Source organism: Chrysochloris asiatica, unplaced genomic scaffold (assembly GCF_000296735.1).
Source record: "Chrysochloris asiatica unplaced genomic scaffold, ChrAsi1.0 scaffold00057, whole genome shotgun sequence".
In the NCBI taxonomy this organism is placed as follows: Eukaryota; Metazoa; Chordata; class Mammalia; order Afrosoricida; family Chrysochloridae; genus Chrysochloris; species Chrysochloris asiatica.
The window spans coordinates 5,281,359-5,308,677 of NW_006408575.1; the positions used below are offsets into that span (position 1 = coordinate 5,281,359).

Here is a 27,319-nt window from a genome sequence, read left to right on the forward strand (position 1 = left end):
AAAAAGAGGAGTCAGAAGGATTGTATCGTGAAGACTGAAAGCTAGTCTATACAGATGGGAGAGGCTGGCCTTACCTGAGCCCTTGGACCCTTCTCACCTGAGATGTTGAACCAGAAGAGGCCAGGGCGGCCCTCAACACTGATGACCCCCACCATGTGGTTCACAGGGTCTGTCTCCATGACTGTAAAGCTGTAGTGGGTCTCGTCAAAGGCCAACGGTATGGAGGAGGGCCGGGGCTGGGGGATCCACTCGATGTGCAGCCGGACACTGGCTGAGAGTGGTGGCTGTCCACTGTCTGTAGCCTTGATCTGAAAAGAGGTCAAAACTGAAATTTAGGCTTTAGGCTTTGTCTGGAGGCTGGAAACCAACAAACAGCATGCCCTGGACTCTAGCTGAACAGGTCTCTCATTTCCTTGTTCATTTATTTATTCAGTACATGCTTGAGTGTTTATAAACAGGTACTATGCTGGTTGTGCAGACACGGTGGTGACAAAACATATAAACTATGCTTAAGAGCCTCACAGTTAGTGAAAAATAAGAACACAATTAACTGAAGGCTGACTGTATGTTCATGCCTACATTGGATTTTGCACACGTGTGTCCTGTCGTGGATTGAATTGCTGTTGTTAAGTGCCACCAAGTTGGTTCTGACACATAACAATCCTGTGTATGGTTTCCAAAGAGCAGCTGGTGGGTTTGAATGGCCAACATCATGGTTTGAAGTCCAGTGCTGACCCCACAGCACCAAACCAGGAGTCCCCTCAAAATGTCTATGCCAACTTGGCTAGTCCATGATTCCCAGCATCGTGTGGTTGTCCTGAACTCTGTGATCTGATGTAATTGTCCTCCCTTTTATGATGCAGGATTAGTGTGGGATGTATCTTAAGTCATAGCCTTACAACCCATGATTCAAGTCACACCCTTGCTTAAGTCACACCCTTTATCTCACAGGGGATAGAAGGAGAGATAGTCCTAACTACCACATAAGTTAAAAAAAAACGGGAGCAGAAGAATCCTTTGGACCGAGGATCCCTACACTGAGAACCTCCTAGATCCAGTGAAAGACTGATGCCAAGACACATAGATGTTAAGAGGAGACAAGACTCTCTCTCCCCCCAGAATCAGAGTTTGGATTTCTTACGAATTGGGCTGCGAACCTCAGGGTCAGCAGTTTGAAACTACCATATGTTCCGCAGGAGAAAGATGAGGTCTTCTGCTCCCGTAAAGATTTACAGCCTCGGAAACCCTGTACAGGGTCGCTATGAGTCGGAACCGACTCCACGGCACATAACAACAACAAAGTATAAGAAAATCAATTTCTGTTTGTTAAAGCTATCCACTTGTGGTGCTTCTGTGATGGCAACACTAACAAACTTACCAATAAACAGAATGAACTAAAAAATATTGAGCCCTTACTATTAGCAGACGCTAAGAGCTGTATGTACAATATGTACAATATCTAATTTAATCATCACAACAGAAAGTGGGCTTTTCAAAGAAGGAAACTGGGGCTTTGAGTAGTGAAGTCACCTGCCTGGGATTATATGCCTACCAGGCTATGAGGCTCGGGCGGCATCCGGCTGTCTGACATGAGAGTCCATGCCCTAGCCATTTACTATATTAACTTTCCACAAGGAAACTGTTATTATACCCATTTTACAGATGACAAAACAAAGGTTCAAAGGTCAAAAGTCACATAGGCATAATGTGGCAGAGCTAGGTTTAGAATCAATGTTCATCTTGATTCCACAACCCAGGTTACTTTCACAAAAATTTGTATCTAAAAAAAAAAAAAAAAAAGGCCTTATATTTCAGAGTACAGTAAACTTCCTACTGCCCTCAAAACAACAGGCCCCAACTTCTGATCATTTGATATCCTCAAGATTGCTGATTTTTCTGGTAGACAGCCAGGGAGAGGAGTACAATTTCCTTGCCTGGTGTTGTTCAGAGTTATTCAGTTGGTTCAAACTAATAGCTACACTATGTGCAGCAGAATGAACTGCTGCCTGATCTTACACTACCCTCCCAATTGTTGCTGTGTTTGTTTTTGAGTGCATTGTTGCAACCACCGTGTCAATCCATCTTGTTGAGGGTCTTCTATTTGTTCACTGACCTTCCACTTTACCAAGCAAGGCATCCTTCTCCAGAGACTATTCCCTCCTAAAAACATGTCCAAAGTACATAGGTCTCCCATCTAAGGAACCTTCTGGCTATACTTCTTCCAAGATTTGTTCATTCTTTTGTTCATGATGTATTCAATATTCTTCATCAACATAATTCAAAGGCATCAATTCTTTTTTGGTCTTCCTTATTCATTGTCTAGCTTTTGCATACAGATGAGATCGTTGAAATACCATGGCTTAGGCCGGGTACATCTTAGTTCTCAAAGTGACATCTTTACTTTTGAACAATTTTAAGGGGTCATTTGCAGCAAATAGGCCCAGTGTAATATGTCGTTTGCTTTCTTGACTGTTGGTTCCATGGGCATTAATTGTACATACAAGTAAAGTTAAATCCTTGACAACTTCAATATTTTCTCCATTTATCATGATGCTGCATTTTGGCGCAATTGTAAGAAGTGTGTGTGTGTGAGAGAGAGAGAGAGAAGAGAGGTTTATGTTGAGATGCAATACAGATTGAAGGTTGTAGTCTTTGATCTTCGTCACTAAGTACTTCAAGTCCTCTTCACTTTCTGCAAGCAAGGTTGTGTCATCTGCATATTACAGGTTGTTGGTGAGCCTTCCTCTAATCCTGATGCTGAGTTCTTTATAAAGTTCAACTTCTTGAATTATTTGCTCAGCACACAGATTGAATAAGTATGGCAAAAGAATACAACCCAGACACACACTTTTTTGGCAAGGGGATACTATATCCCTCCTGTGTCCCCCCAAGTGCTGCAAACCACTGAAGTCACTCTTCCCTTGGACCTCCATGCATCTACTCACTGGTAGGATGTTGTACTCCCCAGCTGCAAAGGTTCTGCTGGATGACACCACACCCGTGACTGGGTCGATACTGAAGCCCTCCTCGTCACTCTCTTCGATGCTGTAGGTGATCCTGCTATTAAGACCCTCATCCAAGTCTGAAGCCACCAGCCTGTACACAGGCCTGGGGGTTTCCAGGCTCAGCCTCTCTGGAAGGCGGACATTGAAGAGTTTGTGGGAGAACACAGGTGGATTGTCGTTGACATCCAAGATGCGTACTACAACCCTGGAGGTGGACTTCAGTGGAGGCTCCCCATTGTCCAGCACGGTCACCTAGAGATAGAATTGAGCATGAGTGCCAGAGTTGCCACAGGCCAAACATTGAATGTAAGTTGCCCACTGCAAACTTACCACTGCTCTGGACAACCTGGAAGTAGGTGCCAGGTTGTTCTTCAGTGCAGGCCCTTTATTTGATTATCATAACCTCACCTACTTGGAACTTGGGTAACCTCGCCCACAAGAAAGCCAGTGAGATCAGAGAAAGAAACCAGAAAGAACTGGAAGAAGACAGAGGCAGAGGCTCCAGCCAAAGCTGGCACTCTTTCCTCAGGAAGGCTATAGGCCATTTCTCAGAGACTTTTCATCTGCTCTTAATTCTAACAAGCTTTGTTCTTGGGTTTCCTTAAGCTACTTGAGGTTAGAGAAAACAAATGAGAAGATATTTATGAAGGTAGTACCTTGTGAGCCAAACACGCTGCCCAACGCATGAAATAAAAGTCAGAAAGTGAGACAAAAACACTGTAATGATTTCAGAATCAAGACTTATTTCATGCAGGGACAAATCCTGCCACATATCAGTAGTCCAGAAGGCACCTCAAGACATAAGAAAGGACATTTCCAATTGAAATGGTTCTGAATTTTTAAAATATTTTGGTGTTTAAAAATTAAATACCTATCACTGAACTATGGAGAAAGTTTCTGTCCCTCGAAGCATTGAAAGGCTTGTTAGCTACTGCTTATGAATAATATCTAGTTCTTACAAAGGGAAAGAGAATATGCAGAGCTTGGGAACAAAGAAGGCAAAATGTATTTCAAGCCCTCCCCTCCTGTGGTCTTAAAGATGAGAAAAGATGCGTGTTTATCAGTTATGTACAGTTCAAGAGGGGGCATAGCTTGATTCCCCACCTGACATCCCAGGGTTAATTAAGTGTTGGGCCACTAACCTCAAAGTCGGTGGTTCAAACCCACCAGCAGGAAAAAGATGAGACTGTGTCTATTTCCATAAAGACTTACAGTCTCAGAAACCCTACAGAGCACTTCTACTCTGTCCTATAGGGTGACTAACAGCTGGAATCAACTCAATGGCAATAGGTATGGTTTTTTGGCTTAAGTCAGGAACCAACATGTCTCACTGGAATGGGCATCAGAGATGTCTATGTGATTTTAGAAACATCCTGGGATAAGCCCATATCTAGAAGACAAAGGTCTGCTATTGACCTGATGTTGCTCTTTCTCTAGGCCAGAGAATGGCCTGGAAACTAGATTAGGCAAGTGCAGAGCACACATTTACACTCTCCCTTCCTGTGCTCACTGCAGACATTACTAAACAATCAATGTTTCCTGTCCAACCTGGACATGGTTTTAGATTCCTTCACAGTGCTGAAGAGCCAGCAAAGACCCCTAAAGTCTCTACCACCAACCATAGCAAGGCTCAGCGCAAACATCTCCTCCTCTCTGAGCCCAGCATCCTCCTCAGCCACAGCATTTGGATACAAGCATGTGGCCCTAGATCTGGACTTCTTCTGGAGCCTCCACATCTCCAAAGCCAACCCCAATGACTCCCTCACTATTACTCACCTCCAGGATGTGTTCATCCTTGTTCTCTCGGTCCAGCTGCCTAGCTGTGGAGAGGAGACCTGGGGAGAAAGATGACAGGAGGAGATGTGAGCACAGAGTTCTCAGGGTTACTTTCCTGGGGTGAAATTCAAGGATTACATTTAAATCCCAGCACAGAATTTTTCTGTTCTGTCAAGAGAAGGTACATTAAGAGGAAATGGCGCCCTGGGGGAGGGAAGGGGAAAAATAGGAAGCAGGAGATGTTCCACCCACTTTCCACGGTCAACATTATGCTAAAGTGATAGTTCAAAAATTCAGCAACCAGGATAGCAGGAGCAGCTCATTGTTTTTCTCCTCCAAACAAATGCTTCCCAATCACTCCAGCTTGAAACCTCAGGCCCATCCTTGACCCTTTCCTCTTTCTCCCCTCCCTGATCCAAAATTTTTCTAAGTGTTATTGGTTCCACTTCTGATCATTGCTGATCATTCTGTTCTTTTCAACCGTACCCACCACATTCTAGGTCTTACTCCAACAACACCTCCTGTTTCATTCCCAAGTCCTCCTTGCATAAGCACCATGGCAGCCAACACTTAGTGGGCACTCAAATGCCCAGGCACTCTTCTAAATTCTTTATATCTCTGTATATATTCATTTGGACTCCAGATGTGTTGCTATAGGATCAGCACTGGACTGTGAACCACAAGGCTGGCAGTTCAAACCCACCAGCTGCTCCTCGAAAACCCTATACAGAGTCACTATGAATTAGAACCAACTTGATGGCAATTAACAACAATATATTAATCCATTTAATCTTCATAACAAACCATAAGAGGGAGGTATGATTATTATATCCACCGTACTAGGGAGAAAAGCGATGCATAGGGCAGGGAAGCAATTTCCCAAGGCCTCAGTCACTAATGGCAAAACTGGGATATGCTTTTAGAAACTGTTTCTAGGTCTTCTTACTTCCAGGCTAAGGGTCATGCCATGCTCTCCTAGTCTGCCACTTGTTACATTCTTCCCATCCTTCAGCTCAACATAACCCCCTCCCTGGTCCATAGAGCCACTGCGGATCCACCACACAGAGCAGCTTCCTCTCTCCTCTGAGCACCCACGGCACCATATCTACGCCTCTTTTATGATGTTGTGCTCCTTTACGTTGGTTTTATAGTTACATCCAGATCTTCATGTTTCTGATGGTCAGAATTCCTCAAGCCCGGAAACCATGTCTTATTTATCTTTATGTCTCTACACAGCATCTTGTTTAAAGACTTTGCTAAGGAGAACATGAAAAGTACCGCGGACTGCCCAAAGAACAGACAAATCTATCTTGGAAGAAGTATGCCAGAATGTTCCTTGGAAATCAGGATGACCAAACATTGTTTCTCATACTTAGGACATATTATCAGGAGGGGCCAGTCACTAGAGAAGGATATCATGTTTGGTAAAGTGGAGGGTTGGAGAAAAAGGGGAAGACCCCCAAAGAGATAGATTGGCACAGTGGTGGCAGCGATGGGCTCAGGTGTAGCAATGACTGTGAGGTTGACCCAGGACCAGGCATTGTTTCACTCTGCTGTGCATAGGGTCACTATGTGTTAGTATAAACAAGATGGTACCCAACAACAACAACAAGGTCTTTTCAATGTTTGCTGAATAAATGACCTTGGGTTTAACAAAAGACTGTGGATACTGGTAAAGATTTATTTATTTATTTAGATTTATTGAGTTACCATTGTGTACCAGGCACTGGATATATTATGGAGGGCAAAAAGATTCAAGGTCCCTTTTCTTAAGAACCAATCTTTGGAGACTTGTGAAGGTCATGTAAATTAGTGGAATGCTCACGCAAATAAATGTAATATTCTCTGTGGTCCACCACTAATCTGTCCGTTTGTTGTACTGTGGTGGCTTATGTGTTGCTGTGATGCTGAAGCTAAGCCACAGGTATTCTGAATGCCAACAGGACTACCCACAGTGGACAAGTTTCATCTGATCTTCTAGACCAAGACAGACTAGGAAGAAGGAGAGACGGACTGCTTCCAAATATTTAGTCAACGCGAACCTTATGAATAGCAGAGAAACACTGTCAGACAGCACCAGAATATGGAATATTGAAACATGAATAGCACTAGAATAATGTCAGATATAGTACTGGTAGATGAGTCCCTCCAATTGGAAAGCACTCAAAATATGACTGGAAAGAGTTGCCTCCTCAAAGTTAGAACAGACTGTTATGATGTGATTGGAGTAAAGCTTTTGGGACCTTCATTTGTTGATGGGCCACAGCTCAAATTGAGGAGAAACAGCTGCAAACACCCATTAATAATTAGAACATGGAATGTATGAAGTATGAATCTAGGAAATTTGGAAACTGTCAAAAATGAAAAGGAATGCATAAATATCAATATCCCAGGCATTAATGAACTGAAATGGACTGGTATTGGCCATTTTGAATCTGACATTCACTGGGTTTGCTATGCCAGAAATGACAAATTGAAGAGGAATAGCATTACATTTGTCATCAAAAAGAACATTTCAAGATCTGTCTTGAAGTATAATGCTGTCTGATATAGGATAATATCCATACATCTACAAGAAAGACCAGTTAATACCACTATTTACTCAAATTTACACACCAACCACTAAAACCAATGATGATGAAATTGAAAAATACTACCAACTTCTTTGGTCTGCAATTGATCAAGCAAGTATTAATAATTACTGGTGGTTCGAATGCAAAGGTTGAAAACAAAGAGGAGGTATCAGTAATTGGAATGTATGGCCTTGGTAATAGAAATTATGCTGGAGATTGTATGATAGGATTTTGCTAGAACAATGACTTCAATGTAAATACTTTTTTAAAACAACATAAAATATGAATATACATATGGAATACATAAAAATCAAATTGGTTACATCTGTGGAAAGAGACAGTGGAAAAGATCCATATCATGAGTCAAAACAAGTCTAGGGGCTGACTGTGAAACATACCATCAATTGTTCATATCCAAGTTCAAGCTGAATCTGAGGGAAATGAAAACAAGTCCACGAGAGCCAAAATTTGACTTTGAACATGTCCCACCTGAATTTAAATAACATCTCAAGAACATATTTGATGAATTGGATGCTAATGACCAAAGACCAGAAGAGTTGTGGGATGACATCAAGAGCGTCATACATGAAGAAAGCAAAAAGTTGTTACGAAGAGAAGACCCAAATGGTTGTCAGAAGAGTCTCTGAAACTTGCTCTCCAGTGTTTAGATGCTAAAGTAAATGGAAGAAATAAGGAGATAAAAAAGCTGAACAGAAAATTTCAAAGGGCAGCTCAAGAAGACTAAATCAAATGTTATGATATGTGCAAAGACCTAGAATTGGAAACCATAAGGGAAGAACACACTCAGCTTTTCTCAAACTGGAAGAATTGAAGAAAAATGTCAAGCCTCTGCTTGCCATACCAAAGGATTCTATGGGCAAAATATTGAATGGTTCCAAAGACATCAAAAGAATATGAAAAGAATGCACAAAGTCATTGTGCCAAAAAGAAATGGACGATGCTCAATCATTTCAAAAGATAGCATATGATCAAGAATGAATGGTACTGAAGGAAGAAGCCCAAGGTGCCTAAATCCATTTTCAAAGAACAAGGCTCCAGGAATAGATGGAATACAAATTGAAAGCTTTCAACAAACTGAGACAGTACTGGAGGCACTCACTCATCTATGCCAAGAAATTTGGAAGACAGCTACCTGGTCAACTGACTGGAAAAGATCCCTATTTGTGCCCATTCCAAAGAGAGGTGACCCAATAGAATATGGAAATCATTATGCAGTATCATTAATATCACATGCAAGTAAAATTTCGCTGAAGAAGGAAGACTCACCAGCAACTTGTGGTATACAACCTTACTTGCTGAAAGCCAAAGGACTTAAAATACTTATTGATGAATATCAAAGACCACAAATGTCAGTATGGATTGCATCTCAATGCAAAGAAAATTAAAATGTCACAAGTGTACTAATAAATGTTGTTGTTGTTGTTAAGTGCCATGAAGTTGGTTCCGATTCATAGCGACCCTGTACAGGGTTTCTGAGGTTGTAAATCTTTACGGGAGCAGAAAGCCTCATCTTTCTCCCGTGGAACAGCTGGTAGTTTCAAACTGCTGACCTTACAGTTCGCAGCCTGATTTGTAACCACTACAATACCAGAGAAATAAATAGAGAAAAGTTAAATTTGTCAAATACTTCATTTTGCATTGGAAAGCAGGAGACAAGAAATCAAACTATGTATTATTACATTAGACAACTATGTTGCACAAATAAAGATGTTAGTTTGCAGATGAAGATGTGTATGATCCAAGCCATGGTATTGTCAATAGCCTTATATGCATGTGAAAGTTGAACAGTGAATAAAGAAAACAATAGAAGAATTGATGCATTTGAGTTAGGGTGTTGGAGAAGACTATTAAAAGTACCATGGACTTCTAGAAGAATAAACAAATCTGTGTTAGAAGAAGTACAGCCAGAATGTTCTTTAGAGGCCAAGATGACCAGACTTCATCCATCATACTTCAGACATATTATCAGGTAAGACCAGTCCATGGAGAAGGACATCATTCTTGATAGTATGGAGGGGCAGTGAAAAAACGAGAGAGACCAATGAGATGGATTGGCATAGTGACCGCAGCAGTGGACTCAAGCATAGCAACAATTGTGAGATTGGTTCAAGACTGATCAGTGTTTCATTCTGTTGTTCATAGGGCTGTTATAGAAACTAACTCAGTGGCACCTAACAACAATAATAACAGTTCTCTCTGGTAAGTGTTATAAAAGTGGGTAGATGGTGTTACAAGGTGTCTGATAGACGCGGAAAAACATCTCTAAGGAAAGAGCAGCTGGACTGAGAGCTAAAACAAGGCTCTATGAGGACAGAGTGGTGGAATTTGCAAAACGCCCTGTGCCAGGAGGGAACATGAACTAAAGAAGGCCGTGCTGATGGAACCAAGAGAATGACCAGGTAAGAGGGACAAAATGAAGCCAGAGAGGTTGGCAGGGTGCAGATGAAGTATAAATGTGTGGGATACAGCACGATCTGACTTTATCTTAAGTATACAGGGAAACCATCCAATCACAAGGTCAGCAGTTCAAACTCACCAGTCACTTCTTGGAAACCCTATACAGGATCACTGTGAGTAGGAACTGACTCAATAGCACTTAACAACAATGAGAAAGAGGCTGTGGGTGATGGAAAGAGTAGTGATTTTTACCCAATTTTTCCTCATAGCAATAATTAAATATTTAATATTTTAAAATATTAAAGTAAAAAATAGTATTTTACTTTACAATGTTTAAGAGTTTTCTGTTCCCCAGCTACAAGAAGACTGGGAATATCTCTGCCCTCAAGAGCATTTTGCCAGACCTAGCCTTGGTGTGGTGCTGTAGGATAAACACTGGACTACTAACCGAAAGGTTGGCAGTTCAAATTCAGCAACCCCTTCTTGGAAAGCTTATGCAGAGTTGTTATAAATTGGAACCTACTCCACAGCACTTAACAACAGCAGCAGTGTCAGGGAACTGTTGACAGTAAACAGAACAAGGGTTTGGATGAAGTTGAGAAATTAATGTTTCAGGTAAGAAATCTCTGCCTTCTTGTGAAAACAGACGGACAGGGTGGACCCAGGGAAAGCTAGCTTAGACCTATTGACCAGACTTCAGGGAAAAACACCCTCTTTGTAGAAGGACGAATCCATATCCTGAGGTCAAAGGTTAACAGGAAAAGTTTCCAACAATATCAGTGGGCCAATACACACTGTATTCCCCACCAGCTGTCTGCACCACCATTCTCAGATTCATGGCTCCTCCTGGTTTTCTTTTGTCTGGAGGATGGAATACTCCCTGCTAGCAATCTGCCTCTCCCTCCTTCCTCCAGTCATGCCAGAGTTCTGTCCTTCCAGGACAAGGGTACATTTTTGTGTCTGGAGAGTGAAATACTGGGTTTAGAAGAGGAAACATCAGTCTTCTCTACAAGAAGGGTGGTGTTCATCCTTCAAGAGGAAAATGTGGCCCTTGAGAAGTGTTCATAGTAAAGTGAACTGACTCTCAGGTTCTAACACAAGAGGAGCCAGGCTGGTAGCATAAGTGGGGAATGATATAACTGTGAGTGATGGGAACCCTGGAGAGCATGTGTCTGGCCTACATAGGGAGCTGCTGTCAGCTCCAGTCTGGTGGCCCTATGGGAATATACAGTCAGTATGGCCAGATATTCCAGTTCTCCAAGAACCAGAAATCTGCAATCTTGTGAATGTGAAATATGCTGTTTTTCAAGTGTTGGCAAATACTTGGGAAATAAAATTATTCCAAGACTGTACAAGCCAAACCAAACACTTCTGTGGGTTACATCTGGCACGCTGTGGCCAGCTGTGACCACTGGATTCCTCTGCTCGTTTCACCATCCTTGTCCCAGTCTGCCTTGTGCTCAAGGACAGATGTTAGTGAGATGGTTGTTTGGACTTTGGTGTTGTTAGCTGCCAATAAGTCAGTCTTTGACTCATAACAACCCATAGGACTGGACCACTATAATTGATAAGGTTTTCACTGGCTAAGTTTCAGAAGTAGATTGTGAGGCTTTTCTTCCTAGTCCATCTTAGTCTGGAAGCTCCACTGAAACCTGTCCCGAATCATAGCAACACACAAGCCTCCAGTGACAGACAGGTGGTGGTTTGCATGAAGCACATTGGGTGGGAACTGTATCTGGTCTCCTAGATGGAGGATGAGAATTCTACTGCTGCCCTGAATTTTACTTTTGTTGTTGTTAAGTACCATTAAGTCAGTTCTGACTCATAGCAACCCTGTATAGGGTTTCCAAGGAGTGGCTGGTGGGTTTGAACCTCTGACCTTGAAGTTCAAACTGACTTTATGGTCCAGTGCTTATCCTACAGCAGCATCACACCAAGACTCCAATTTCACTTTAGTGGATCCTTATTGCCACTGCTCTGTGGGCAAGTTTGGGATTATTCAGGAATCTAGGGTAAGTGTTTTTATCTGTGGTTTGTGGCTCAGGGAGGGGTCAGTTTAGGAGCACTGTGGAGGTACTATGTAGTACCAGTTTGACCACTGGGCAGCCTGTTTACCATCCCTGAGTCCCAAAAAGATAAAACCAAAATCTTTTTTCATTTTCCCTTGAAATGGACTTTGCAGAGAAGTGGCTCTCAAACTTTAGCACACACCAGAATTCCTTAGAAGGTTTGTTTAAACACAGTTGTTAAGGTCTTACCCTCAGTGTTCTGATTCAGTCATCTCTGATGGGGCCTCAGAAGATAAACGTCTAACAAGTTCTCAGGTGAGGCTGATGATGCTGGTCTGGGACCTGGCCTTGAGAACAACTGTCATAGAGAATTCTCATCACTGAGCTTTCTAGGGTCCTTACCTGTGAGAGGATGAATAACAAAGAACCCCATGTGGTTTCCACTGGTGATGTTGAAGGTCAGCTTCCCATTGGAGCTGGAATCTGGGTCCCATGCATCCAGCTGAAGTACAGAGGTGTTCAAGGGTGCATCCTCCCGGACAGAGGGATAGAATACAGGTCTGGACATCCGGGGTGGGTTGTCATTGACATCTGTAACCTCAATGTAGACTTCAGTTATGGAAGAGAGGGGCACAGAGCCCTTGTCCACTGCCAGTACAGTCAACCAGTAGTAGGATACAAATTCTCGGTCCAGGGGTACCATGGTCTGAATCACTCCTAGGGACAATGAATCACAAAACCCAAAATATATTAATGGCTTTAGAAAAACCTCAAAGTGGCTTTAAAGAACAGCTTACCCAAAATTCCCCAAAGTGTATTATGGAAAGAATATTAATTGGTGTTCTATAAACCAAAAAAGTGTGTGTGTGTACGTTGCCCATATGATACTGGAGGTGCTGAATTAAATAAAGAGAAATTTTGAGTAATATCCTTATTGAGACACAGAAAGATGGACAAAACAGATTTGGAGGATGGTCCTGGACCTCTGAACTTACAATAAATAGATAAATAGGTGGCTCCAGGACTTACCTGAAGAAATAATTTGAACAGAAGCAAGAAAGGAGGTGAATTCTGATTGACTGCTTCAGTCATTTTGAGCAGGAGTGAGCGGATTGAAAGACAAGAGCGTTCCCATTGCAGAAACCTGCCTGCGACTTGCAGAGACGAAGTTTTGTTTCTTGGTCCTCATTCTATCTTGTGGGAGCATTTTCTCTTCTTGCCTCACCTGACAGGAGATATCAACTGCAGCCATACAGCCAAGCCTCAACTGCACCCTCTGCAACCCCACCAATTGGTCATGAGCCAATTCCAGCTACTACAGTGACTACTGCAGTGACTACAACCAATATCTACCAAGACCACTCTGAATTGAACTGTATGAACAGTGAACAGAGAAGCTCATCTCCTGATCACATCCACCAGGAGGCAATTGGTGAGTGCCTAAGAATACATCAATATACATCCAGCTGAATACAAATACAACACCACCACAACAGCAGAAAAATTCTGCTCACATGCAGACATAAGACAGAGTAACTCAAACAAATGACCAAGAGGAAAAATTAGAAAATGCTTTTGAGGAAAAAGAGGCACTGGAACTACCTGAACAAGAATTTAGGAGAATGCTATTGAGGTACATGCAAATGTTCCACAGAAAGATGGAGGAAAACAAGAAAAAATTCAGAAAAGTGCTACAGGAACAATCGAACAAAATAGATACAGCATTGGAGACAATAAAAAACCTGCAAACAGAGGTACAGATGATCAATACTAAAATATCAGAAATAGATGATACATTGAAAGGGCAAAGGAGTAGAACTGAATCAATGGAGGCCAGAATTAGCAAACTTGAAGATAAATCTCTCAATACTGTTAAGATAGAAGAATAATTAGGAAAAAAGAAAAAATCTGAAGAAAGCCTAAGATTCATGTGGGACAACATGAAGAGGAATGACCTATGAGTGATTAGAATTCCAGAACAGGAAGAAAGAGAGAAAACCACAGAAAAAATAGTCGAAGAACTGCTGGAAGAAAAATTTCCTAACATCATGGAAGATGAAAACATAAGCTAACATCAAAAAGCTGAGCAAATCCCAGGCAGGACAGACTCCCAAAAAACCCCACCAGAACATATTATATTCAAATTCTCCAGAATCAAATACAAGGAAAGAATCCTGAAAGCAATTCGAGAAAAACAAGATGTTACCTATAAAGAAAAACCAATAAAATTAAACTCTGATTTCTCAGCAGAAACCATGCAGACAAGAAGGCAATTGGGATACACAAAATTATGAAAGAAAAAAAACTGCCAACAAAGAATTATATACCCAGTCAAAGTTGTCCATTAAATATGATGATGAAATCAGAACATTTCAAGGTAAACAAAAATCAAAGGCTTTGAAAAAAAGCCAAGCCTATGCTCTGAAATATACTAAAGGGAGTTTGTTGGCCTGAGAACGAAAAAGAGTTGACATATGTGTCATAACAACCTGAAATTCAGTCCAGATATGGAAGTGTCCAGAGTAGAACAAAACTACAAGACTGGAAATAGGGAATCTGGGATGTCAATCTCTGATCAGGACAACTATAAAGCAAAGGAAGGGAAAAGTACGGTTACAGAGTTTCAGATGGTGAGGAGGTCAGGTAGATTTCAAGACAATAATATTATCCTTATTGTAGAACCTATCAGCACCTGTCTCTGCTAAAATGAGGATATGCAGGATTCCCAAGTTTATTTAACCAGAAGACATTGAAGACCCTTTTGTTGACATATTATATTCACCTGGGAAGCCATCTTCTCTCCCTGTTTTACAGGGAGGGAAACTGACAGACACCCTTCTGAAGTTGATTTTTACTTCATCTTAGAAGAACATTCAATGTATTGGAGAGAGCACTACCTTTGGAGACAGACAGACCAGGATTTGAACCCTGTGGTATCAGTTGCATGCTATCTGCTCCTGAGATTGCCATTTTCTTTTATAAACTGCTTGACAGTAATGACCTTGCCTCTCAGGGTGGTGTGAGGTTTAAATAGGACACCAATGATAGAACACAGCATAAAACTCAGAACTCTGTGGAGTTCAGCCTAAGGCACTTGAACTGCTCTCTCCTGACTACTCCAACCCAAGTCCTACTGATTTAGTTCACATACTGTAAAGCAGGATTTCTAGGGTGCTTAACAAATTTCAGCAGAGCTTCCAGACTAAGACAGACTAGAAAGAAAGGCCTGGTAACCTACTTCTAAAATCAGCAATGTGGCAATTAACAAAATGAAATGTCTTTGCTAGTAAATCAGTTGGTTTTGAGTTGATTCTGACTCATGAAGAGCCCATGTATGTCAGAGTAGAACAGTGCCAATGGCAGATATACAGGAAGTAGTTCCCTAGTCTATTTTTTCCAGTGTGATTCTGTTGTTTAGTGCCATCCAGTCAGTTCTGATTCATAGTGACCTGGATAAGGTTTTAGAGGAGGAGCTGGTGGATTTGAACTGCCAAACTTGCAGTTAGCATGTTATTCTTACAGTGCCACACCAGGACTATACTGTGACTGTGGATGAACTTAAAATCAAACCTTTAGGTTATCAGCCAAGGGCATAAACTACCTAGGGAATCTAACGATTGCCTCACAACTACCCTAAAACAGCTTCCATCAAGCTTTATGTTGTTATAGATATAAATCTAAAGGTTAGGGTTTGATGAAGAAATTGCTGTTTCCTTCTCCATGATCTTTATTTTGGAGACTCTGCTTCATTCATTCGTATACTCAAACTAAAAATATGTACTGAGGACTTGTTGACTATGGGCCAGCACTGTCCTAGAAGTCAAAGGTTCGAGAGTAAACAAAGAAAGCTTCCATCCTGAGCCCCCTAATGAATCCCAATCAGCTGTCAGGGCCTGTCAGCGAGGACAGGTCCCATGCTCACAGAGAAAGCCTGTCAGGACTGAAGGGCCTTTACTCCTTTGACAGGTAGGGGAACTGAGACCCAGAGAGGGAAAATAACTTGACCAAAACCATGTAGCAAGTAAGTGGGAAAATTGAAACTAGAATGAATGGTTGACAGTTGAATGTTTTTTTTAACTACATTAATCACACTGCCCTTTACTCTGGGACTAAATCACCCACCGGACTGTAAGTTCCTTGAGGGTCGTGGCTGCCTTTATCCACCTCGGATGTCCTCCAAGGTGCCTGTCTAAGGGAATCACAAGTGGTGGGTGCTCAGTAAATGTGTGCTGACTAGCACTTATTTTCTCTGAAGCAGAAATAAATAACTTGCTGCTAACTATTTGGAAACTCATTTGGAAATATCCATATACATTGAAAATGTGCAATAAAATAAGATAAACCTATGAACGTATACAATAAACAATGAATGGACTGCAAACCAAAAGATCAGTGATTCATGCCCACCAGCTGCTCCACAGGAGAAAGATGAGGTTTTCTGCTCCCTCAAAGATTTAAAGCTTCGGAAACCCTTTACAGGGTCACTATGAGTTGGAACCAACTCAACAATACTTAAGAACAATAACAACATGCATGTGTGTATGTACACCCACACACACACACACACACACATATATATATACATATGATATACATACATATCCGGTAAAGATACATTTAAAATAGAAGGCAGAAGAAGGTGGAAAAAATAAGAAAAAACAATTATATAAACCCATTGCCATGAGACACCTTCAACTCATGGCTATCTATGAGCTCCCTAGGGTTTTACTGGTTGTAATCTTTATAGAAGGCGATCACCAGGACTTTCTTCCACAGTGCCACTGGGTGGGTTTGAACCTTCAACCTTTGGTTAGTAGTCAAACACAAACCATCTATGCTATCCAGGCCTCTACAGGAAGGAGTTATTGTTGTTATGTGCCGTGGAGTTGGTGCCGACTCATCACGACCCTGTACAGGGTTTCCGAGGCTGCAAATCTTTACAGGAGCAGAAAGCCTCCTCTTTCTCCTGTGGAACAGCTGGTAGTTTCGAACTGCTGACCTTGCGGTTCACAGCCCGATTCGTAACCACTATGCTACCAGAGCTCCCTCATTATTGCCATTCCTGTTAGCCTGCAGCCTGATTTCTTTCAGGGCAGTTCTTGGTTTCCCTTGGGCTTATCTTTTCCCAGGCCTGACACTCTCATCCTACCGCACCCTCAGTACCTGTGTCTTGGTTGATGCTGAAGGTTGCAAGGCTGGTGCCAGCCCGCAAGAAGTACTGGAGTTCCCCATCCAAGCCACTGTCACTGTCATGGGCAGCCACTACCATCACCTGTGTTCCTGAGGGGCTGTCCTCCTGTACCTGGCCTTGGTGCACAAAGGAGGTAAAGCGGGGAGGGTGGAGATTCTCATTCACATCCAGGACTATCACTTCCACCTGGCACAGGGTCCGACGGGCGAGGGGCTTTCCACTATCACTGGCCCACAGACTCAGATTGTACCCAGCCCTCCTCTCAAAGTCCAACTCCTTCTCTAGACTAAGTGCTCCAGTCATCAGGTCAACCCGGAAGGTCCCATGGACATCATCCAGTAGCACATATTGCACTTCTCCCGCAGGGCCCAAGTCAGGATCAGAGGCGTCCAGAAATGTCAGGATAGTCCCTGGGGGCAGGTCCTCTGGGACCTTGAGCCTGCTGAGTTCTGTGAAGCACTGAGGAGAGTTGTCATTGGCATCTTCCAATGTGACTATCAGATCAGTGACAGAGAAGAGCTGGTGGTCCTTCCTGGGCTGGTCCCTGACTTCCACCTTGAGTATATACTGAGATTCTGATTCCCGGTCCAAGTGTCCTGTGACAATCAGTTCCCCAGTAAGGGGGTGGAGGGAGAACTTTTCTGTGGGAGTTAGCAGAGTGTAGCGGACCCGCCCATTGTCATCTGAGTCAGCATCTTTTGCTTTCAGCTGTGCAATTGTGCTCCCAACTTCTGTGTCCTCTGAAATGGTGACCTGGTATCCACCAGGAGGGAATCTGGGCGCATTGTCGTTCCCGTCTATTACATTCACCGTCAGCAGCTTCCAGGAGGACTTCTGGGGAATGCCTAGGTCGTACACTGTTATGTTGAGGATGTAGAAACTAGTGGCCTCATAGTCCAAAGGAGCAGCCACACTGAGCAGCCCTGTCTCCCGCTCAATATCAAAGCAGCCTTCCTCATTGCCATCTGCGATCACATAGACCAGTTTACCATTAAAGTCAGCATCAGGGTCAGTGGCTGCCAGGTGGGCCAGTGGAGTATTGACAGGAACATTCTCAAGGATGTCAATGGACTGGGGAAAGTGGTCCTCAAACTGGGGGATATGATGGTTGATCTGATAGGTGCTTAAGAATGTGAATTCTTCAGCACTGGATTCCTGATTTTGAAGCACAACAGAATGGAGAATGATGGTCTTTGTGAACTGTGTCAACACCCCTGTCTTATCACATGTCACAGGGACCTCTAAACGAGAGTTCTTTACCACGGTAATATTCAATGTGGTGGGCAAGGCATAGTATTTCCCATCTGAAGCTGTAATTTTCAGGGAATAGTGGGTGGGATGACCACCAGTATGGTTCAGAAAAGCACGGTTGAGGGATATTTCTCCAGAGAAATGATTTATATCAAAATACCCTAGTTCATTGCCAGATACAATCTCATATTTCAGATTCTGAAGTTCATCCACATCTATAGCTGACACAGTCATTAACGATTTCCCCACTGGAGAGTCTTCATGGATAGACCCAGTGCAATTGACTTCCTCAAACATAGGCTGGTTATCATTTAAGTTCTTGAGCATAAGAGAAATGGATACTTCTTTTACCCGACGAAATGGGGATCCCCAGTCTGATGCCCATACCCGGAAGGTATAAATTCTTTTCATGAGCTCATAGTCCATGGGTTTGGAGGTGGAAATGATCCCCAGGTAAGGGTCAATAGAAAATGGCACTGCTTTGGGACCAGCAATGGAATAGGTGATGTATCCATTCTCCCCATGATCCTGGTCTGTGGCAGTAACAGTCAAAATACTGGTACCTGGAGGGATATTCTCATCAAAGTTGGCATCATAGGAAGACTTGTTAAAGATGGGGGCGTGGTTGTTACAGTCTGTTATGTTGATGACCACCGTGGTGGAGGCCAAACCCAGTGAGGTTCTGATGTGTAACTGATAGTGGGCTCGGTCATGGAAGTCCAGGAACTTTGTAGTGGTGATCAGTCCGGTGTGCACATTAAGTTTAAACCCTGCACTCTCTGAGGATGGTTTTAGAACATACCTCTGGTTGGGGAAGGCTGGGGTGGCTTTCACCATCACCACACGGCTCCCAGGAGGTGAAAACTCACTGAGTTGTACTCTGTAAACAGCCTGCTCAAATTTGAGGGAAGCTACTTGGGAAGGGGGTAGATGAAAGCCCCGGATCTGAGAATTAAATGCAGGTTTGCTCCTGCTTTTGGCTTGAAGGCTAAGGTTGAAGCCATGAAGGTGCTCCACCCAATTGATGTCTTTGATGGACACCAAACTGAACTCATTCCTCTGGGCATAAGATTTGATGGCTTTGAAGTGCTTTCCAGGGTCACCACCAACAATTTCCAAGGAGTCCACATCAGTTCCTGAATTGCTGGCATCCACCGCTACTGTGGCATAGGTGGTGCCCTCATGGTCATCTGGTGGAGTCACTACTACGGAGGCAATGACTGGGGGCTTCCAGAGGGCAGGCTCTACTTGGATGACGAGTGCAGCTAAATTGCCAAACCCATTGCCCTCAGAGATTTTCCGCATGCGGTCTATAGCCAGCACCTGGAGCTCATGCTTCCCTCTCCATGTGACGTTGAGCTTCCCAGCCACAGTCACCACCCCACTGGTGGGATGAATGGCAAACATCTCCGACCTCGTGTTAAAGGCATAGTAGAACTCAGCATTCTGGCCCAGGTCAGCGTCTGTAGCAGTCACCTTGCAGATGGGACTCTTGAGGGGCATGTCCTCAGAAATGGTGACTTTGTATGAAGGTGGGGAAAAGAGTGGCTTCAGGTCATTCTGGTCCAGAATATGAACTACCACGTGGGTCAACGCTTCAAGTTCCAAGGTCTTTTCTGTGGCTTGGATAATGAGTGTATAGCTATCTCGTACTTCCCTGTTCAGAAGAGCCGTGTTGCTACTTTTTGTCCTTATTCTTAGAAAGCAGAAGTTGCCCACCACATACTCCTCTGTTTTAAACACATTGGCCACATCCCCAGAGATGATCCGGTACTTCACTGCCCACTGAGGCTCCGCGAGGTAGATGCCCATTTTCTCCATGCTCTCCACGTAGGTCTTCGGAGAGGAGTTTTCACAGATGGTGGCATTGTACAGGGGATGGGTGAAGTGCCAAGCTGAAGAGAAGATGGTGTCTTCTAGGGGCTTCTCACAGGTCATGCAGTGAAGCAAGGAAAAGGCAAAGACCAGTAAGACAATAGTCATGGTGAAAAAGTTCCTGTAACCCTGGACAAAAAAAACAACAAAGTGTAGATTAGGAAGGAAATGGATCTTGCTGCCATGATTCCAAACAAGGGTGCAGAGTTGTCCCCGTAGGACATTTATCAATGTCTGAAGGTATTTTTGGTTGTTCCAGATGGGGTGTTAACACTACTTTAGTGGGTAGAGGTCCAGATGCTACAACACACCCCGTAGTGCATAGGATAGCCTTCAAAGCAAACACTTATCTGGCCCCAGATGTCAGTAGTGGCAAGATTAAGAATACTTGTTCTCAAAGAATAACCAAGTAGCTTGAGATTCTTTCACAAGAGCACCCAGTAGCTACGCCACAATTCTACTTCATTCCTTTGCCACAAAAACCTTCTGTGACTCCCCAGTGATGACCAATCAGTCAAACCCTTATCTGGGAACCCAAGCGTAGTAGTCAAGCTCTACTATTCTTGTAGCTGTACTTTCCCTCAGTGCCCACCCACCCCTAATCAGGGTGAGCTCCAACCCCAGCAAGCTTCACCCACACATGGAGAGGCGGCAGAAAGGCTATGTGACCAAGGCCACAGGTCTCTGTCCTGGCTCTACAGTGTGCTAGTCGGGTGCTTTATGAGTAAAGTTATTTAATCTCCATGAACCTTGACTTTTCCCCTTTTTGTAAATAGGGGTAAGGATATTATTGCGATATATTCAAGTTACAACAAACCACACTTGTGATCTTCTGGGTTTTGCTGCTGCTGTTGTATAGCTTATTATGAGTACTAAGTACTATATACAATGTTGTAGAGCACAACTTGATAATGTCATCATTCTCAGATGTTCACTCACTCACAAGTCAATGTTACGACTTAGAAAGACACTGACAATAAAAGGCAATAATAACGAAAAGTTAAAGAAAGAGTGCAAGAATAATTTCTTTTAGAAGGATCAGCATGAGGCTGGTCTCTATGGGGTGGAGGCTAAAGATATCCCGAATGTCCAACTTGGACCATATTAAGTGGTTAACTACACTGCAGTGAGGTATTCAACTTACATCTAAACCAATTCACAACAGTCATAGAAATGGAGTCCCGTCAAAAGGTGAGCACTACCTGTCTACCTATTGTAAAAATTAAATAACATCACAAAGTTATTGGGACTTAGCATGATGTCTGGCACAGAGTAAGTTTTAATTATCATTATTAATAATAAGAAATGAAGGTTCAGAAAGGAGCCCTAATGGCACAATGTTTAAAGCGTTAGGCTATTAACAGCAATGTTGGCGGTTCAAACCCACTCGGAAAGAGAAAAAAAAACCTGATAATCTGCTTCTGTAAAGATTCTTGTTGTTGGTAAGTCAGTTCCAACTCATAGTGACCCTGTGTAGGGTTTCCGAGAAGCAGCTGGTACGTTTGAACTGCTGATCTTGTGGTTCAAGCCAAACTCGTGTTTATCCTACAGTCAAGAAAACACTATGGGCAGTTCTGCTCTGCCCTTATAGGGTCACTGTGAGTCAGAACCAACTCAATAGCACACAACAACTGTGAGAAATGTTGTTAATACTGACAAACACTAAGAAATCCAACCCGTACTCATTTTAGCAAGAGTGAAGTTTCCTTTATTTGATTTTGCACAATTGGGTGCCCAACCCAGTAGACACAGGCAGATGTACCGCATGGCCGGCCCAAAAACAGTTTTATTCCCCAGTCTCAATAAAGCCCTTCTCCAGTTCCACAATCTACCCCAATGGTACCCATGGCCTTAATGACTGTATTCTTATTTAAAGTTCCTAGCAGCAATAGTGAGGTTGGCCCAGGATCTGGCAGTGTTTCATTCTGCTGTGCATAAGGTCACTATGAGTCAGTAGACTCGATGGCACCTAACAGTAACAACGTCCTAGAACAGATTTCTTTCCTCTCTCCCCTAATTCATCCTGCTTACAAATTCCTGGGTGTGAATCAGCAACCTATGTCTGGTCTAGCAATCTCATGTGTCCTTTATTCCTGAAGATGGACCATCTTGAGAATTTCTCAACCAATAACAACAACACGATTCATAAGGAGGAGGGATCAGCCAGAGCCTTACAATTAGCTAAAGGCAAAGTAAGAGTTAGAACTAGTCTTCGAATCACAGGCCAGAGCTTTGCCCCTCATCAGTTGCTGTCAAATCAGCTCCAACTCATGGTGATCCCATATGTGTCATAGTAGAACTGTGCTCCTAGTGTTTTCAGTGGTTGAGTTTTGGGAAATAGATTGCCAGTCCTGTCTTCCAAGGTACCTCTGAGTGGACTCAAACCTCCAACCTTTCAGATAGCAAACAAGCACATTAACCATTTGCACTACCCAAGGACTCCTGCCACTCCCCCTACCCCAGGTTTATCCACCACACCTGCCCCACAAAGTCCTTTATGGACACAGACTGATTCTGATTCATCTTACAACTCTAAACATAGAAAACTCCTAAACTCCTAAAATGTCCAAGCTGGAATGGACCTTAGAGAGGATGGAGTTCTGGGCTCCACGTACAGATGGGGAAATAGAGTCTCAGAGATATAAGGGACTCCCCAAGTCACACAATGAGTGGCCAGATAAGAACTCATCCCTGGGAATTGTTGAAGTAACCATGGATGCACACTTAGTCCCTCTAGTCTATGCAGCTGGCCCTGTTCTCTCCCTTGTATTCCCCATCCCTGAATATGAAATTCACAAGGGTTAGGGGAGAAGCAAGAGTGATGGCTGGGCCCACCAGAGCCTGGCCGTGGGAATCTTGATTTCAAGGAGTCTGATGGTTCCAGGCCCAATGTGTGGCAGCATTCCTGGATAAAACAGGCAAGACTTGTTTTCCAGTTCCTTTCTCTTCAAAGGCAAGGAAGAGTTAAACTTCCAGGACAAGGGGGAAAGGAGAGACTTGGAGCCTTGTCTTTCCGAGTCTCCAGTGACCAGGTCACACATTCTCTTAGACCCTGCTGGTGTCATCTGGAGATGCGAGGCAGGGTGAGCTAAAAAGGTCTGTGACAGAGAACTTGAATGTTCCCCATCTTTCCAACTTCCCTACCACCACCTCTCACTTGAAATCCTGTTGGTAGCACCCCAATTCAAGGCACTCCAGATAAAAAAGGGGGACAGGACAGAGACAATCCTATACTTGGTGTCCTAAAACCGGTGACAGAAAGAAAGGTGTTATACATTTCCCACCCTTTGTACGTGCTTTCAACTCCCACTCCTTGCTTGCTTATCATTAGTTACAGCTTGGGACCTGCAGAGTTCATATTAGAGCCAGCCTGGGTGGGGCAGAAGTCATACTCACTCCACCCATGGCACAACCCCCATAGCAAGAGAGGACACACACACACACACACACACACACACACACACACACACCCGCAGCTACTCAGTCCCCCTCCCCTCCACTCCTTGCAGGATGGCATTGCTTTTAAAGCTGAAGTCCCAGGGAAAATGCATCCTTACCCTAGTCCTTGGTCCATTTACTCCCCAGTTCTGTGAGCCCTGGGCACATGCAGCCTCCAACTCTGCCTACCCTGCTTTGTAGAAAGTTTCCTGTTCACCAGGTCAGCACTGGTGTTGGGCAGGCCCCAACAAGACACACCGTGCAGTGGCTCCACAGACGCCTTGAAGCGTCAGAGCTGTTAAGCGGAGCTGGAGAGAAGGGCTCAGGGGTGGGGTCTCCCCTGGAGGGGGATAAAGCACAGGGAGAATGTGCCCTAGGATGGTGATTTGGTGCCTATAACTGTTTCCAAGTTGTAGGACCTGCAGATCTGGTGAGCGGTTTGTTCTCCCGGCACCAGGTCTGGGTAAGTGAACAACTTCCAGGTGCCTACTAGACTCCCTGGGCCACGTCCCAGTCCACAACACTCAGATACTCTATTTTGAAACATCTTGGAAAAGCATACATTAATTCATAACTCTTCCCTGCTTAAAAATTTCCAGTAGCTTCCTTTAGCACTTAGATTAAAATCTAAACTCTTTACTATGGCAAAGCCCCACACCATCTGGGCCCTGCCTGTTTCAGCAGCGGTATCTCCTTCCACTCCTCCCCTTCAACCACACCAGCTTTCTTCCTCCTCTGAAATTACACCAAGTTGGGACCTGCCTCAGGCCTTTGCACTTGCTTTGTCCCTCTACTTAAGATCCTTCCATGACTAGTTCCTTCTTATCATTCATTTCTCAGCTCAAATGTCACCTTCTAACCCCCAGTGTGTCCCCTGGGTGGTTGTTGTTGTTGTTGTTGTTGTTAAGTGCCATCGAGTCGGGTCTGACCCATAGCGACCCTGTACAGGGTTTCCGAGGGTGTAAATCTTTACGGGAGTAGAAAGCCTCATCTTTCTCCCGTGGAGTGGCTGGTAGTTTCGAACCGCTGACCTTAAGGTTCACAGCCCGATTCGTAACCACTACGCTACCAGAGCCCCTGGGTGGTACAAATGATTAATAAGCTCAGCCGCTAACCAAAAGGTTGAAGGTTTGAGACCTTGGTAGAAAGGTCTAGTGAACTATTTCTAAAAAAATCAGCAACTAGAAACTCTAAGGAACAGAGTTTTACTCTGACACACACGGGTCACCATGATTCAGCATCGACTTGACAGCAACTGACTTGTGAACAGGTCAATCCTTAGTTTGTAATAGTTTTCTTCCCTTTATCACATCTCCCTGGCAATTATCACCAGCCATTAATAATCATTAAGTAAATAAAGCATCTGTTGTTGATGCGAGGTGCCATGCTATGTTTATTCAATGACCATTTTCCCATTAGACATGAAGATAGCAGTTTTGTGACCCTTAGGTGTATGGATGAATCCCCAAGGCTTCAATGCTACTTGAAAAACAGAAGGATCTGAACTTAAGAAAATCAATGACATAATGAAAGCTAAGGATTCCTGGTGTGGCGCGGTGGATTAATGCGCTGGACTGCAAGGCTGGTTTGAAGCTCAAAGTTGGCGGTTCAAGATCACCAGCCTATACAGGGTCGCTACGAGTTGGAACCAACTTGATGACACTTAACAACAACAACAACAATGAAAGCTGAAAGATCTTTTGGAGATCATGCCCTCTTTTGTGAAGTTAGAAACTAGAAGTCCCAGAGATCAGGGGACTTACTCAAAGCCACAGGTTCTTTCTTTCCTTCCAATCAAGAGAAGCCATGACTACTTAGGAATTCTATTGCTTGGGTTCAAGTGCCATTTCTATCATGTGCTAACTGTATAATTTTGGGTAAGTTACTTTACACCTCTGATCCTCAGTTTTTTTGTCTGTCAGATGGACTATTAGAAGCACCCTTTTTATGAAACAAAATATGTTTGATTCCCAGTTCCTGTACCTCATACACAACCTCCTCCCACATGTGGGTGGGACTTGTATGTTGCTATGATGCTGAAAAAGTTTCAACGAGTTCCCAGTCTAAAATAAACTAGGAAGAACGGTCTGGCGATCTAGTACTGAAAATCAGCCAATGAAAATCCCTGGTTGAAAACAATCTGAGCTACAGCTGATCATTGGGATCATGCAGGGTGGGGCAACCTTTCATTCTGTTGTGCATGTGTCTCCAGCAGCTCGGGGCTGACTAAACTGCAACTAACAATGACAACAAATAAGATCGTGTGCATGGATATACTTAGCACATAGAAATTGCTTAATAAATATTAGTTATCATGAGGTTTTCAATGCCAAGACAGAATCAAAGCCAGCAGCTGGGGTGAGGTTCTCCGAGCCCTGTAATGTCTGGAAAGACTCCAGCCTGTGCCCCAGTGGAGCAGGAAGCCACTGGTCTCTGGTCGAGTCTAAGCTTGCTGGGCCAGCCACAGGCTGTTCTGGGAAGCTTCGAGCAGGCGCTTGTCTGGGGTGGGGCCATATGTGCATCTTCTCCTTAGGCCCAGAGAGAATTCTGTATTTGGGTGAACGTGCATGTTTGCAAGAATGCATACATGTATACTTAGGAGGTAACTTTTAAATAACTGTGTGGGTATCTTAGTTGTGTGTACCCATCAGACAGAACGGATATGATGTAAATAAATCAATTTGATTGTGGGGCTTACATTTGCATAGGTGTGAGTGTGTGCACATGTGGGTATTCGTGAATGGATACTATGTGTATGAGTCAAACTTGGCTTCCATGTAGCTCTTGACCCCATTTCACAGATGGGCAAGGCAACAGCAAATGGTTAACAACAAAGAGTCTGGCTAAGTGACTATGGGCAAGTGGGTTACCTTCTCTAAGACTCAGTTTCCCTACTTCAAAAGATTATTTTCAGAATCAACTTAGTTAATGCATATAAATGCCAAGCATAATACAGGACTGCAGTTTTCAATAAAGTGGTACCCAAGACTATTCCTTTTTCTACCATGTGTCTTAGTTTGTCAATCTGTGGCGGTTTACATGTTGCAGTGATGCTGGAAGCTATGCTACTGGTATTTCAAAGACCAGCAGGGTGACTTGTGATGGACAGGTCACAGTGGAGCTTCCAAACAAACACAAGCAAGGAAGAAAGACCTGGTGGCCTACTTAGAAAAGTATTATTGTTGTTGTTGTTACGTGTCATCAAGTCAGTTCCAACACATAGCAACCCTGTATAGGTTTTCTGAGGAGTGACTGGTGGGTTTGAACCACTGACTTTATGGTTATCAGTTCAGGGTTTACCCTATAGCATCACACCAGGACTTGTTTAGTACTGTCGAGTTGGTTCCAATTCATAGCAACCTTGGATAGGGTTTCCAAGGAGCAGCTGGTGGGTTTGAACCACCGACCTTGTGGCTCACAGTCCATTTTTTATTCTATAGTGCCACACCAGGAGTCCATAAAAATCCTACAGAGGATCACAAAATACTGTTTGATCCATGAGATGAGCCCCTAGGTTGGAAAACATCCACAGTGGCCTCCGTAATAAAATCAAGTAAAGAAAGCAAGAATCAGAAAGATGGTACCAGAGTTGGGCAACATTTTGTTCTACTGTTCACGAGTCACCATGAATTGGAGCCAACTCTACACTAGCAGCAACCTTGCTTTTTAACAGCTGACTATGTGCATTATGAAACCCCTAGATGTATAACCGTATCATTCCCAATCTGTCTTTGTACGGGCTGATTTTCTGCAATTAAATGCCACAGAACTTGAATGGAGCCT

General features: G+C 43.4%; 1 protein-coding gene across 1 annotated transcript in view; it reads right to left on the reverse strand.

Annotated features, from left to right (window-relative positions):
* The window catches only part of FAT2 (FAT atypical cadherin 2), an 82,677-nt gene extending 62,471 nt beyond the window's left edge, over positions 1-20,206 (reverse strand). Inside the window, exons 1-5 of the mRNA XM_006863897.1 lie at positions 16,945-20,206; positions 12,184-12,498; positions 4,782-4,840; positions 2,946-3,257; positions 98-308 (exon numbers count right to left, since the gene is read on the reverse strand). Coding sequence (XP_006863959.1) covers positions 98-308; positions 2,946-3,257; positions 4,782-4,840; positions 12,184-12,498; positions 16,945-20,206 — 4,159 coding nt within the window. The remainder of the gene's footprint in view (positions 1-97; positions 309-2,945; positions 3,258-4,781; positions 4,841-12,183; positions 12,499-16,944) is intronic.
* Positions 20,207-27,319: the final 7,113 nt, after the last annotated feature.